The sequence below is a fragment of the Oncorhynchus gorbuscha genome, unplaced genomic scaffold, assembly GCF_021184085.1.
Source record: "Oncorhynchus gorbuscha isolate QuinsamMale2020 ecotype Even-year unplaced genomic scaffold, OgorEven_v1.0 Un_scaffold_383, whole genome shotgun sequence".
Lineage (NCBI taxonomy): Eukaryota > Metazoa > Chordata > Actinopteri > Salmoniformes > Salmonidae > Oncorhynchus > Oncorhynchus gorbuscha.
Window position 1 is genome coordinate 629,630 of NW_025745232.1, and position 14,235 is coordinate 643,864.

Genomic DNA, 14,235 nt, shown 5'->3' on the forward strand with positions numbered 1-14,235 from the left:
TTATAGTAACTATATATAGATATATAGAGGGTCGCTATAGTAACTATATATAGATGTATAGAGGGTTGTTACAGTAAGGGGGTTGTTGTAGTAACTATATGTAGATATATAGCATCATATAGAGGGTCGCTATAGTAACTATATATAGATATATAGAGGGTTGTTACAGTAAGGGGGTTGTTGTAGTAACTATATGTAGATATATAGCATCATATAGAGGGTCGCTATAGTAACTATATATAGAGGGTCGCTATAGTAACTATATATAGAGGGTCGCTATAGTAACTATATATAGAGGGTCGCTATAGTAACTATATCTAGAGGGTCGCTATAGTAACTATATCTAGAGGGTCGCTATAGTAACTATATCTAGAGGGTCGCTATAGTAACTATATCTAGAGGGTCGCTATAGTAACTATATCTAGAGGGTCGCTATAGTAACTATATCTAGAGGGTCGCTATAGTAACTATATCTAGAGGGTCGCTATAGTAACTATATCTAGAGGGTCGCTATAGTAACTATATCTAGAGGGTCGCTATAGTAACTATATCTAGAGGGTCGCTATAGTAACTATATCTAGAGGGTCGCTATAGTAACTATATCTAGAGGGTCGCTATAGTAACTATATCTAGAGGGTCGCTATAGTAACTATATCTAGAGGGTCGCTATAGTAACTATATCTAGAGGGTCGCTATAGTAACTATATCTAGAGGGTCGCTATAGTAACTATATCTAGAGGGTCGCTATAGTAACTATATCTAGAGGGTCGCTATAGTAACTATATATCATCTCCATTATAGTAGGGCTGATTTCGGTTATTAAATGTGTTTCCTACAGTAGTAACTATGACTCTCTCCCTGTAGTGGAGGAGGAAGAGCCGGAAGGGGAGGAGTTTGCAGTGAGGGATGGATACATCCACTATGGTCAGACTGTCAAACTGGTCTGTTCTGTCACTGGTATGGCGCTGCCTAGACTGGTACGTACCAACGTGTCTCACCTCTCTACCTACAGGTCTGTCTGTCTCCTGTTCCTACATATTCACCTCTACCTACAGGTCTGTCTGTCTGCTGTTCCTACATATTCACCTCTCTACCTACAGGTCTGTCTGTCTGCTGTTCCTACATATTCACCTCTCTACCTACAGGTCTGTCTGTCTGTCTCCTGTTCCTACATATTCACCTCTCTACCTACAGGTCTGTCTGTCTGTGCTGTTCCTACATATTCACCTCTCTACCTACAGGTCTGTCTGTCTGCTGTTCCTACATATTCACCTCTCTACCTACAGGTCTGTCTGTCTGCTGTTCCTACATATTCACCTCTCTACCTACAGGTCTGTCTGTCTGTCTGCTGTTCCTACATATTCACCTCTCTACCTACAGGTCTGTCTGTCTGTCTGCTGTTCCTACATATTCACCTCTCTATCTACAGGTCTGTCTGTCTGCTGTTCCTACATATTCACCTCTCTACCTACAGGTCTGTCTGTCTGTCTCCTGTTCCTACATATTCACCTCTCTACCTACAGGTCTGTCTGTCTGCTGTTCCTACATATTCCCAGGTGATGTGTGATAATCAGGGTGTCTCTCACCTCCTCCCCAGGTGATTGTCTGATAATCAGGGTGTCTGTCTGTCTCCCCAGGTGACGTGTGATAGATAATCAGGGTGTCTCTCACCACCTCCCCAGGTGATGTGTGATAATCAGGGTGTCTCTCACCTCCTTCCCAGGTGATGTGTGATAGATAATCAGGGTCTCTCACCTCCTCCCCAGGTGATGTGTGATAATCAGGGTGTCTCACCTCCTCCCCAGGTGATGTGTGATAATCAGGGTGTCTCACCTCCTCCCCAGGTGATGTGTGATAATCAGGGTGTCTCTCACCTCCTCCCCAGGTGATGTGTGATAGATAATCAGGGTGTCTCTCACCTCCTCCCCAGGTGACGTGTGATAATCAGGGTGTCTCACCTCCTCCCCAGGTGATGTGTGATAATCAGGGTGTCTCTCACCTCCTCCCCAGGTGATGTGTGATAGATAATCAGGGTGTCTCTCACCTCCTCCCCAGGTGATGTGTGATAATCAGGGTGTCTCACCTCCTCCCCAGGTGATGTGTGATAATCAGGGTGTCTCTCACCTCCTCCCCAGGTGATGTGTGATAGATAATCAGGGTGTCTCTCACCTCCTCCCCAGGTGATCCGTAAGGTGGACAAGCAGACAGCGTTGATGGACGCAGACGACCCAGTGTCTCAGCTCCACAAGTGTTCCTTCTACCTGAAAGACACCGAAAGAATGTACCTCTGTCTCTCACAGGAGAGAATCATTCAGTTCCAGGTACACACACACACACACACACACACACACACACACACACACACACACACACACACACACACACACACACACACACACACACACACACACACACACACACACACACACACACACACACACACACACACACACACACACACACACACACACACACACACACACACACACACACACACACACTCCTAGCCCCTTGTAGATCGGAGCCAGGTTTGTGGTATCTGGTAATAGCTTTTCCCAGCCCTCTGGGTTCCTTATTGGACCACTAGTTCATCTAGTCCCTCCCTGTTTAATGAGGGTTTCTTATTGGACCACTAGTTCATCTAGTCCCTCCCTGTTTAATGAGGGTTTCTTATTGGACCACTAGTTCATCTAGTCCCTCCCTGTTTAATGAGGGTTTGTTATTGGACCACTAGTTCATCTAGTCCCTCCCTGTTTAATGAGGGTTCCTTATTGGACCACTAGTTCATCTAGTCCCTCCCTGTTTAATGAGGGTTTCTTATTGGACCACTAGTTCATCTAGTCCCTCCCTGTTTAATGAGAGTTCCTTATTGGACCACTAGTTCATCTAGTCCCTCCCTGTTTAATGAGGGTTTGTTATTGGACCACTAGTTCATCTAGTCCCTCCCTGTTTAATGAGGGTTTGTTATTGGACCACTAGTTCATCTAGTCCCTCCCTGTTTAATGAGGGTTTGTTATTGGACCACTAGTTCATCTAGTCCCTCCCTGTTTAATGAGAGTTTCTTATTGGACCACTAGTTCATCTAGTCCCTCCCTGTTTAATGAGAGTTCCTTATTGGACCACTAGTTCATCTAGTCCCTCCCTGTTTAATGAGGGTTTGTTATTGGACCACTAGTTCATCTAGTCCCTCCCTGTTTAATGAGGGTTTGTTATTGGACCACTAGTTCATCTAGTCCCTCCCTGTTTAATGAGGGTTTGTTATTGGACCACTAGTTCATCTAGTCCCTCCCTGTTTAATGAGGGTTTGTTATTGGACCACTAGTTCATCTAGTCCCTCCCTGTTTAATGAGGGTTTGTTATTGGACCACTAGTTCATCTAGTCCCTCCCTGTTTAATGAGGGTTTGTTATTGGACCACTAGTTCATCTAGTCCCTCCCTGTTTAATGAGGGTTTGTTATTGGACCACTAGTTCATCTAGTCCCTCCCTGTTTAATGAGGGTTTGTTATTGGACCACTAGTTCATCTAGTCCCTCCCTGTTTAATGAGGGTTTGTTATTGGACCACTAGTTCATCTAGTCCCTCCCTGTTTAATGAGAGTTTCTAATGAGAGTTTCTTATTGGACCACTAGTTCATCTAGTCCCTCCCTGTTTAATGAGAGTTCCTTATTGGACCACTAGTTCATCTAGTCCCTCCCTGTTTAATGAGGGTTTCTTATTGGACCACTAGTTCATCTAGTGCCTCCCTGTTTAATGAGAGTTTCTTATTGGACCACTAGTTCATCTAGTCCCTCCCTGCCCCCCAAAAAGACCAGTAAGGAGATGATAAATGACCAATTTGCATATCTCCTTCCCCAGGCCACGCCCTTCCCCAAAGAGACCAGGTCTGCTTTCAGTACGTTGCGGGACGGTTCGTTACGTTGCGGGACGGTTCGTTACGTTGCGGGACGGTTCGTTACGTTGCGGGACGGTTCGTTACGTTGCGGGACGGTTCGTTACGTTGCGGGACGGTTCGTTACGTTGCGGGACGGTTCGTTACGTTGCGGGACGGTTCGTTACGTTGCGGGACGGTTCGTTACGTTGCGGGACGGTTCGTTACGTTGCGGGACGGTTCGTTACGTTGCGGGACGGTTCGTTACGTTGCGGGACGGTTCGTTACGTTGCGGGACGGTTCGTTACGTTGCGGGACGGTTCGTTACGTTACGGTACGTTACGTTGCGGGACGGTACGTTACGTTGCGGGGACGGTTCGTTACGTTATGGACGGTTCGTTACGTTGCGGGACGGTTCGTTACGTTGCGGGACGGTTCGTTACGTTGCGGGACGGTTCGTTACGTTGCGGGACGGTTCGTTACGTTGCGGGACGGTTCGTTACGTTGCCGGACGGTTCGTTACGTTGCGGGACGGTTCGTTACGTTGCCGGACGGTTCGTTACGTTGCCGGACGGTTCGTTACGTTGCCGGACGGTTCGTTACGTTGCCGGACGGTTCGTTACGTTGCCGGACGGTTCGTTACGTTGCCGGACGGTTCGTTACGTTGCCGGACGGTTCGGTACGTTGCCGGACGGTTCGGTACGTTGCCGGACGGTTCGGTACGTTGCCGGACGGTTCGGTACGTTGCCGGACGGTTCGGTACGTTGCCGGACGGTTCGTTACGTTGCCGGACGGTTCGGTACGTTGCCGGACGGTTCGGTACGTTGCCGGACGGTTGGTTCGGTACGTTGCCGGACGGTTGGTTCGGTACGTTGCCGGACGGTTGGTTCGGTACGTTGCGGGACGGTTGGTTCGGTACGTTGGACGGTTGGTTCGTACGCTGGGGACGGTTGGTTCGGACGCTTGGACGGTTGGTTCGGGTACGTTGCGGACGGTTGGTTCGGTACGTTGCGGGACGGTTGGTTCGGTACGTTGCCGGACGGTTGGTTCGGTACGTTGCTGGACGGTTGGTTCGGTACGTTGCGGGACGGTTGGTTCGGTACGTTGCGGACGGTTGGTTCGGTACGTTGAACTGAAGCGGTGTTGTACTGAATGACCAGTTGTTTGTTTAAATGGGGAGGGGTTGTGGGTTGGGGAATGCTGTCAGCATGGCCACTCCCCTTTTTTAAATTACACCACTCATTTCTTCAAGCAACACCTCACCACAGTTCAAACCCCGGAGCTGACAAGGTACAAATCTGTCGTTCTGCCCCTGAACAGGCAGTTAACCCACTGTTCCCTTGTAGGCCGTCATTGAAAATAAGAATTTGTTCTTAACTGACTTGCCTAGTTAAATAAAGGTAAAATAAATAAAATGCATTTTAAAAAACACCCACCAAGCAGGAGTGAAGTCTGTTCAAGGACGTTTTGGGGAGACGTGTTGTTCAGCACAAACTGTTCTGCATCTCAGCCCACGTTAACTCCACCTGAAGGCACCTCAGTAATGAGATCATAAACTACTAATTAGCTTATCTCCTCCCCCAGGCCACACCGTTCCCCAAAAGACCTGTATGGAGGTACATAACTAATTAGCATATCTCCTCCCCAGGCCACACCTTTCCCCAAAAATAACACTATGGATGTAAATGACTAACATATCTCCTCCCCCAGGCCACGCCCCTACCCCAAAAGACCTGTATGGAGGTACATAACTAATTAGCATATCTCCTCCCCAGGCCACACCTTTCCCCCAAAAATACCACTATGGATGTAAATGCCTAATTAGCATATCTCCTCCCCCAAGGAGCCCAGTACGGAGGTAAATGACTAATTAACATATCTCCTCCCCCAGGCCACGCCCTGCCCCAAAGAGCCCAGTAAGGAGATGATAAACGATGGAGCCTCCTGGACCATAATCAGTACAGACAAGGCAGAGTACACCTTCTACCAGGGGATGGGTCCTGTACCCTGTCCTGTTACACCAGTCCCTGTGGTGGAGAGTCTGCAGGTACACACACACGCACACACACACACACCTTCTACCAGGGGATGGGTCCTGTACCCTGTCCTGTTACACCAGTCCCTGTGGTGGAGAGTCTACAGGTACACACACACACACCTCCACACACACACACACACATTAACATATACCTACATACCTAAACACACACCTTAATACACAAAAAAATGTATATTCTCTACTGAGAGACACCCACACTAACCCCTCTGTTGTCTCTAGTTGAATGGTGGAGGGGACAGGACCCACACTAACCCCTCTGTTGTCTCTAGTTGAATGGTGGAGGGGACAGGACCCACACTAACCCCTCTGTTGTCTCTAGTTGAATGGTGGAGGGGACAGGACCCCACTAACCCCTCTGTTGTCTCTAGTTGAATGGTGGAGGGGACAGGACCCACACTAACCCCTCTGTTGTCTCTAGTTGAATGGTGGAGGGGACAGGACCCACACTAACCCCTCTGTTGTCTCTCTAGTTGAATGGTGGAGGGGACAGGACCCACACTAACCCCTCTGTTGTCTCTAGTTGAATGGTGGAGGGGACAGGACCCACACTAACCCCTCTGTTGTCTCTAGTTGAATGGTGGAGGGGACAGGACCCACACTAACCCCTCTGTTGTCTCTAGTTGAATGGTGGAGGGGACAGGACCCACACTAACCCCTCTGTTGTCTCTAGTTGAATGGTGGAGGGGACAGGACCCACACTAACCCCTCTGTTGTCTCTAGTTGAATGGTGGAGGGGACAGGACCACACACTAACCCCTCTGTTGTCTCTAGTTGAATGGTGGATGGGACAGGACCCACACTAACCCCTCTGTTGTCTCTAGTTGAATGGTGGAGGGACAGGACCCACACTAACCCCTCTGTTGTCTCTAGTTGAATGGTGGAGGGGACAGGACCCACACTAACCCTCTGTTGTCTCTAGTTGAATGGTGGAGGGGACAGGACCTCCACACTAACCCTCTGTTGTCTCTCTAGTGGTGGAAACACACACCCACACTAACCCCTCTGTTGTCTCTAGTTGAATGGTGGAGGGGACAGGACCCACACTAACCCCTCTGTTGTCTCTAGTTGAATGGTGGAGGGGACAGGACCCACACTAACCCCTCTGTTGTCTCTCTAGTGGTGGAGGGGACAGGACCCACACTAACCCCTCTGTTGTCTCTAGTTGAATGGTGGAGGGGACAGGACCCACACTAACCCCTCTGTTGTCTCTAGTTGAATGGTGGAGGGGACAGGACCCACACTAACCCCTCTGTTGTCTCTAGTTGAATGGTGGAGGGGACAGGACCCACACTAACCCCTCTGTTGTCTCTCTAGTTGAATGGTGGAGGGGACAGGACCCACACTAACCCCTCTGTTGTCTCTAGTTGAATGGTGGAGGGGACAGGACCCACACTAACCCCTCTGTTGTCTCTAGTTGAATGGTGGAGGGGACAGGACCCACACTAACCCCTCTGTTGTCTCTAGTTGAATGGTGGAGGGGACAGGACCCACACTAACCCCTCTGTTGTCTCTAGTTGAATGGTGGAGGGGACAGGACCCACACTAACCCCTCTGTTGTCTCTAGTTGAATGGTGGAGGGGACAGGACCCACACTAACCCCTCTGTTGTCTCTAGTTGAATGGTGGAGGGGACAGGACCCACACTAACCCCTCTGTTGTCTCTAGTTGAATGGTGGAGGGGACAGGACCCACACTAACCCCTCTGTTGTCTCTAGTTGAATGGTGGAGGGGACAGGACCCACACTAACCCCTCTGTTGTCTCTCTAGTTGAATGGTGGAGGGGACAGGACCCACACTAACCCCTCTGTTGTCTCTCTAGTTGAATGGTGGAGGGGACAGGACCCACACTAACCCCTCTGTTGTCTCTAGTTGAATGGTGGAGGGGACAGGACCCACACTAACCCCTCTGTTGTCTCTAGTTGAATGGTGGAGGGGACAGGACCCACACTAACCCCTCTGTTGTCTCTAGTTGAATGGTGGAGGGGACAGGACCCACACTAACCCCTCTGTTGTCTCTAGTTGAATGGTGGAGGGGACAGGACCCACACTAACCCCTCTGTTGTCTCTAGTTGAATGGTGGAGGGGACAGGACCCACACTAACCCCTCTGTTGTCTCTAGTTGAATGGTGGAGGGGACAGGACCCACACTAACCCCTCTGTTGTCTCTAGTTGAATGGTGGAGGGGACAGGACCCACACTAACCCCTCTGTTGTCTCTAGTTGAATGGTGGAGGGGACAGGACCCACACTAACCCCTCTGTTGTCTCTAGTTGAATGGTGGAGGGGACAGGACCCACACTAACCCCTCTGTTGTCTCTAGTTGAATGGTGGAGGGGACAGGACCCACACTAACCCCTCTGTTGTCTCTAGTTGAATGGTGGAGGGGACAGGACCCACACTAACCCCTCTGTTGTCTCTAGTTGAACCCCTCTGTTGTCTCTAGTTGAATGGTGGAGGGGACAGGACCCACACTAACCCCTCTGTTGTCTCTAGTTGAATGGTGGAGGGGACAGGTCCCACACTAACCCCTCTGTTGTCTCTAGTTGAATGGTGGAGGGGACAGGACCCACACTAACCCCTCTGTTGTCTCTAGTTGAATGGTGGAGGGGACAGGACCCACACTAACCCCTCTGTTGTCTCTAGTTGAATGGTGGAGGGGACAGGACCCACACTAACCCCTCTGTTGTCTCTAGTTGAATGGTGGAGGGGACAGGACCCACACTAACCCCTCTGTTGTCTCTCTAGTTGAATGGTGGAGGTGATGTGGCCATGTTGGAACTGACAGGACAGAACTTTGCTCCAGATCTCCGAGTCTGGTTTGGAGATATCGAGGCTGACACCATGTACAGGTAAGCTGTTGTGTGAGTGACAGAGACGGCTGGCATGGTATCGTGTTACCATGGTAACTGTATAATCGTGTCATTTGAAGATTATGGATTAGGACTGTCATGTCATTAATAAATACAATTATTAAAATGGTTATTTTATTTGTTTGTTTTTTCTATGAACTCAATTTTTAAGAGGTCAGTCTTGACCCAAAAGCAGTAAAAATGTAAAAGTGAGGTACCAACCACAGTCACAGCTGATATCCGGAGAGACCAGTTTTAAGATTGTTGTTAAGTTTAACGAACGACTGACCCAAGACGGATGACATGCGGTCGAGTCCGTTTCCGTGGTAACGCGGACTCCACAAGGTGCCGGATCTCGCGGTGAATCTGTCTTTTTGTCTTAACCCCTTCTGTCCCAGGTGTGGAGAGAGCGTGCTCTGCGTGGTGCCTGACATCTCGGCCTTCAGAGAGGGGTGGCGCTGGGTCCGTCAGCCCGTCCAGGTCCCCGTCACCTTGGTCCGCAACGACGGAGTCATCTACTCCACGGCCCTCACCTTCACCTATACCCCAGAACCAGGCCCTCGTCTTCACTGCAGCGCTGCCGGAGCCATCCTCCAGACCCACAGTCACAGTATCTCCTCTTCGTCCTCATCCTCGCCTTCCTCAGGGAGTCTGGGGATGGGAGGTTTAGGGGGGTTGGCGGAAGGACAGACGGGCTACGGGATTGGTCAAGGGGGAGGGTCAACCAATAGCGTTGGGTTGTTGTCGGGTTCATCGGTGATGTCAGTATCGTCATAGCAGCGGGGAAGTGTGTGTGTGGGAGGGAGGTGAGAGGCTCATGGACCTGCTTTGGAACCACCCTCGCTCGCTCAAGGACTCTTTGGAAAGAGAGCGATTGAGTTGAGGAGGAGAAGGGAAGAGAGATGAGGTTCTGATGAAAGACAGACCTGGATGGAGGGGGATCCCCTCTCTCTGGCGCCCCCGTGTGGTCGGTTGTGGACATGACACTGCAGCCTGGGTCATTCAGTCTGGGAGAGGTTTCACCTCGAGGATGACACAATAACTAGGAGCCCTTTTTATACATTTGTTGGAGAACAACTTTTTGTTTTATTTTCAACACTCACTCTTTCTACAAAGTTTAGATCTTTTTTTTTTGACCCACAACAAAGAGCTTTGGTAATGATGGAGATATCACTCGTGTGCAGAGAAACGTCATTATTGTTTATGGGTGAAACATTTTATTATAGTAACAATTTTTACGGACCAAGGAATATTATTGTTATTTTATTCTTTATGATATTTTATAAGCTTTAGCCGAGGTACATTTTCAAATGTTTTTGTTGTTGTATTATAATGTTTTTGTGAGTTTTTGTTACCAAATAGTTGTTTTGTTTTTTTCTCCATTTGAGAACGAGAGAGAACTCTGAGGAGACGTGATTCAGGCTGCGTCTCAATCGCCTAAAAACTGGATTTCTCCCTTTATTAGTGTGAAAGAGTGACGCGACCTCGGGGTGCTTTGTGCAAGTCTTAAAGTCTGGAAAAGGTCAGGGTTGTAGTTATCTGAAGAGTTGAACAACTGAAAGCAAACTCGCAGTAGGTTATCTCTCTCTCTACCTCATCTCTTCCACCTTCTCCGGATTAAGGAGAGGATCCGGACAGGACAGAGAAGGTGGAAGAGATGGGGTAGAGAGAGAGAACCTACTGCGAGGTTTGGTGGTAAAGGGAGGAAGGAAGCCATTTTGAGACGGTTGACATGCACCCCATAATCTCAGACAGTTTCTATAGCAACCTTAAATCTTCCTGGCCAATCGCCTTAAATTGATCAGTCTCTCACCAGACCTTTTTTAGAAGAAACGGAAAAAATATATACTTTTTTTTTTTTTTTTTTTGTATGTTGTGTGTTTATATAAGGCTGTCGTTTTCTGAAACTGTCTAAAGAGTGTTTGGTCGACACTCGTCAAGCCAAGGCCTGGGAATGTTTCATCATGTCCTGATTTCCTAAATAGTGCACTACTTTAGACCAGGGCTCTCCTATAGGGGATCCTAAATAGTGCACTACTTTAGACCAGGGCTCTCCTAAAAGGGATCCTAAATAGTGCACTACTTTAGACCAGGGCTCTCCTATAGGGGATCCTAAATAGTGCACTACTTTAGACCAGGGCTCTCCTATAAGGGATCCTAAATAGTGCGCTACTTTAGACCAGGGCTCTCCTATAGGGGATCCTAAATAGTGCACTACTTTAGACCAGGGCTCTCCTATAGGGGATCCTAAATAGTGCACTACTTTAGACCAGGGCTCTCCTATAAGGGATCCTAAATAGTGCGCTACTTTAGACCAGGGCTCTCCTATAGGGGACCCTAAATAGTGCACTACTTTAGACCAGGGATCTCCTATAGGGGATCCTAAATAGTGCACTACTTTAGACCAGGGCTCTCCTATAGGGGATCCTAAATAGTGCACTACTTTAGACCAGGGCTCTCCTATAGGGGATCCTAAATAGTGCACTACTTTATACCAGGGCTCTCCTATAGGGGATCCTAAATAGTGCACTACTTTATACCAGGGCTCTCCTATAGGGGATCCTAAATAGTGCACTACTTTATACCAGGGCTCTCCTATAGGGGATCCTAAATAGTGCACTACTTTATACCAGGGCTCTCCTATAGGGGATCCTAAATAGTGCACTACTTTAGACCAGGGCTCTCCTATAAGGGATCCTAAATAGTGCACTACTTTAGACCAGGGCTCTCCTATAGGGGATCCTAAATAGTGCACTACTTTAGACCAGGGCTCTCCTATAGGGGATCCTAAATAGTGCACTACTTTATACCAGGGCTCTCCTATAGGGGATCCTAAATAGTGCACTACTTTAGACCAGGGCTCTCCTATAGGGGATCCTAAATAGTGCACTACTTTAGACCAGGGCTCTCCTATAGGGGATCCTAAATAGTGCACTACTTTAGACCAGGGCTCTCCTATAGGGGATCCTAAATAGTGCACTACTTTAGACCAGGGCTCTCCTAAAAGGGATCCTAAATAGTGCACTACTTTAGACCAGGGCACTCCTATAGGGGATCCTAAATAGTGCACTACTTTAGACCAGGGCACTCCTATAGGGGATCCTAAATAGTGCACTACTTTATACCAGGGCTCTCCTATAAGGGATCCTAAATAGTGCACTACTTTAGACCAGGGCTCTCCTATAGGGGATCCTAAATAGTGCACTACTTTAGACCAGGGCTCTCCTATAGGGGATCCTAAATAGTGCACTACTTTATACCAGGGCTCTCCTATAGGGGATCCTAAATAGTGCACTACTTTAGACCAGGGCTCTCCTATAGGGGATCCTAAATAGTGCACTACTTTATACCAGGGCTTCCTATAGGGGATCCTAAATAGTGGCTACTTTAGACCAGGGCTCTCCTATAGGGATCCTAAATAGTGCACTACTTTAGACCAGGGCTCTCCTATAGGGGACCCTAAATAGTGCACTACTTTATACCAGGGCTCTCCTATAGGGGATCCTAAATAGTGCACTACTTTATACCAGGGCTCTCCTATAGGGGATCCTAAATAGTGCACTACTTTATACCAGGGCTCTTCTATAAGGGATCCTAAATAGTGCACTACTTTATACCAGGGCTCTCCTATAGGGGATCCTAAATAGTGCACTACTTTATACCAGGGCTCTTCTATAAGGGATCCTAAATAGTGCACTACTTTAGACCAGGGCTCTCCTATAGGGGATCCTAAATAGTGCACTACTTTAGACCAGGGCTCTCCTATAGGGGATCCTAAATAGTGCACTACTTTAGACCAGGGATCTCCTATAGGGGATCCTAAATAGTGCACTACTTTAGACCAGGGCTCTCCTATAGGGGATCCTAAATAGTGCACTACTTTAGACCAGGGCTCTCCTATAGGGGATCCTAAATAGTGCACTACTTTAGACCAGGGATCTCCTATAGGGGATCCTAAATAGTGCACTACTTTACACCAGGGCTCTCCTATAAGGGATCCTAAATAGTGCACTACTTTATACCAGGGAGTGCCTATAGGGGATCCTAAATAGTGCACTACTTTAGAACAGGGATCTCCTATAGGGTATCCTAAATAGTGCACTACTTTAGACCAGGGATCTCCTATAGGGGATCCTAAATAGTGCACTACTTTAGACCAGGGATCTCCTATAAGGGATCCTAAATAGTGCACTACTTTAGACCAGGGATCTCCTATAGGGGATCCTAAATAGTGCACTACTTTAGACCAGGGATCTCCTATAGGGGATCCTAAATAGTGCACTACTTTAGGGAGTGCCAGGGATCCTAAATAGGCACTACTTTAGAACAGGGAGTGCCTATAAGGGATCCTAAATAGTGCACTACTTTAGAACAGGGAGTGCCTTAGGGACCTAAATAGTGCACTACTTTAGAACTCCTATAAGGGATCCTAAATAGTGCACTACTTTAGACCAGGGATCTCCTATAGGGGATCCTAAATAGTGCACTACTTTAGACCAGGATCTCCTATAGGGGATCCTAAATAGTCACTACTTTAGAACAGGGATCTCCTATAGGGGATCCTAAATAGTGCACTACTTTAGACCAGGGATCTCCTATAGGGGATCCTAAATAGTGCACTACTTTAGACCAGGGATCTCCTATAGGGGATCCTAAATAGTGCACTACTTTAGAACAGGGATCTCCTATAGGGGATCCTAAATAGTGCACTACTTTAGAACAGGGATCTCCTATAGGGGATCCTAAATAGTGCACTACTTTAGAACAGGGATCTCCTATAGGGGATCCTAAATAGTGCACTACTTTAGACCAGGGATCTCCTATAGGGGATCCTAAATAGTGCACTACTTTAGACCAGGGAGTGCCTATAGGGGATCCTAAATAGTGCACTACTTTAGACCAGGGCTCTCCTATAGGGGATCCTAAATAGTGCACTACTTTATACCAGGGCTCTCCTATAGGGGATCCTAAATAGTGCACTACTTTATACCAGGGCTCTTCTATAAGGGATCCTAAATAGTGCACTACTTTATACCAGGGCTCTCCTATATAGGGATCCTAAATAGTGCACTACTTTATACCAGGGCTCTATAGGGGATCCTATGCACTACTTTATACCAGGGCTCTTCTATAAGGGATCCTAAATAGTGCACTACTTTAGACCAGGGCTCTCCTATAGGGGATCCTAAATAGTGCACTACTTTAGACCAGGGCTCTCCTATAGGGGATCCTAAATAGTGCACTACTTTAGACCAGGGATCTCCTATAGGGGATCCTAAATAGTGCACTACTTTAGACCAGGGCTCTCCTATAGGGGATCCTAAATAGTGCACTACTTTAGACCAGGGCTCTCCTATAGGGGATCCTAAATAGTGCACTACTTTAGACCAGGGATCTCCTATAGGGGATCCTAAATAGTGCACTACTTTACACCAGGGCTCTCCTATAAGGGATCCTAAAT

General features: G+C 47.9%; 1 protein-coding gene across 1 annotated transcript in view; it reads left to right on the top strand.

Annotated features, from left to right (window-relative positions):
• The window catches only part of LOC124018043 (recombining binding protein suppressor of hairless-like), a 35,596-nt gene extending 24,721 nt beyond the window's left edge, over nt 1–10,875 (top strand). The window contains exons 7-11 of the mRNA XM_046333305.1: nt 865–977; nt 2,181–2,321; nt 5,760–5,915; nt 8,671–8,774; nt 9,173–10,875. Of these exons, the coding sequence (XP_046189261.1) occupies nt 865–977; nt 2,181–2,321; nt 5,760–5,915; nt 8,671–8,774; nt 9,173–9,551 (893 nt within the window). The 3' untranslated portion in view covers nt 9,552–10,875. The remainder of the gene's footprint in view (nt 1–864; nt 978–2,180; nt 2,322–5,759; nt 5,916–8,670; nt 8,775–9,172) is intronic.
• The last annotated feature ends 3,360 nt before the right edge of the window (nt 10,876–14,235 follow it).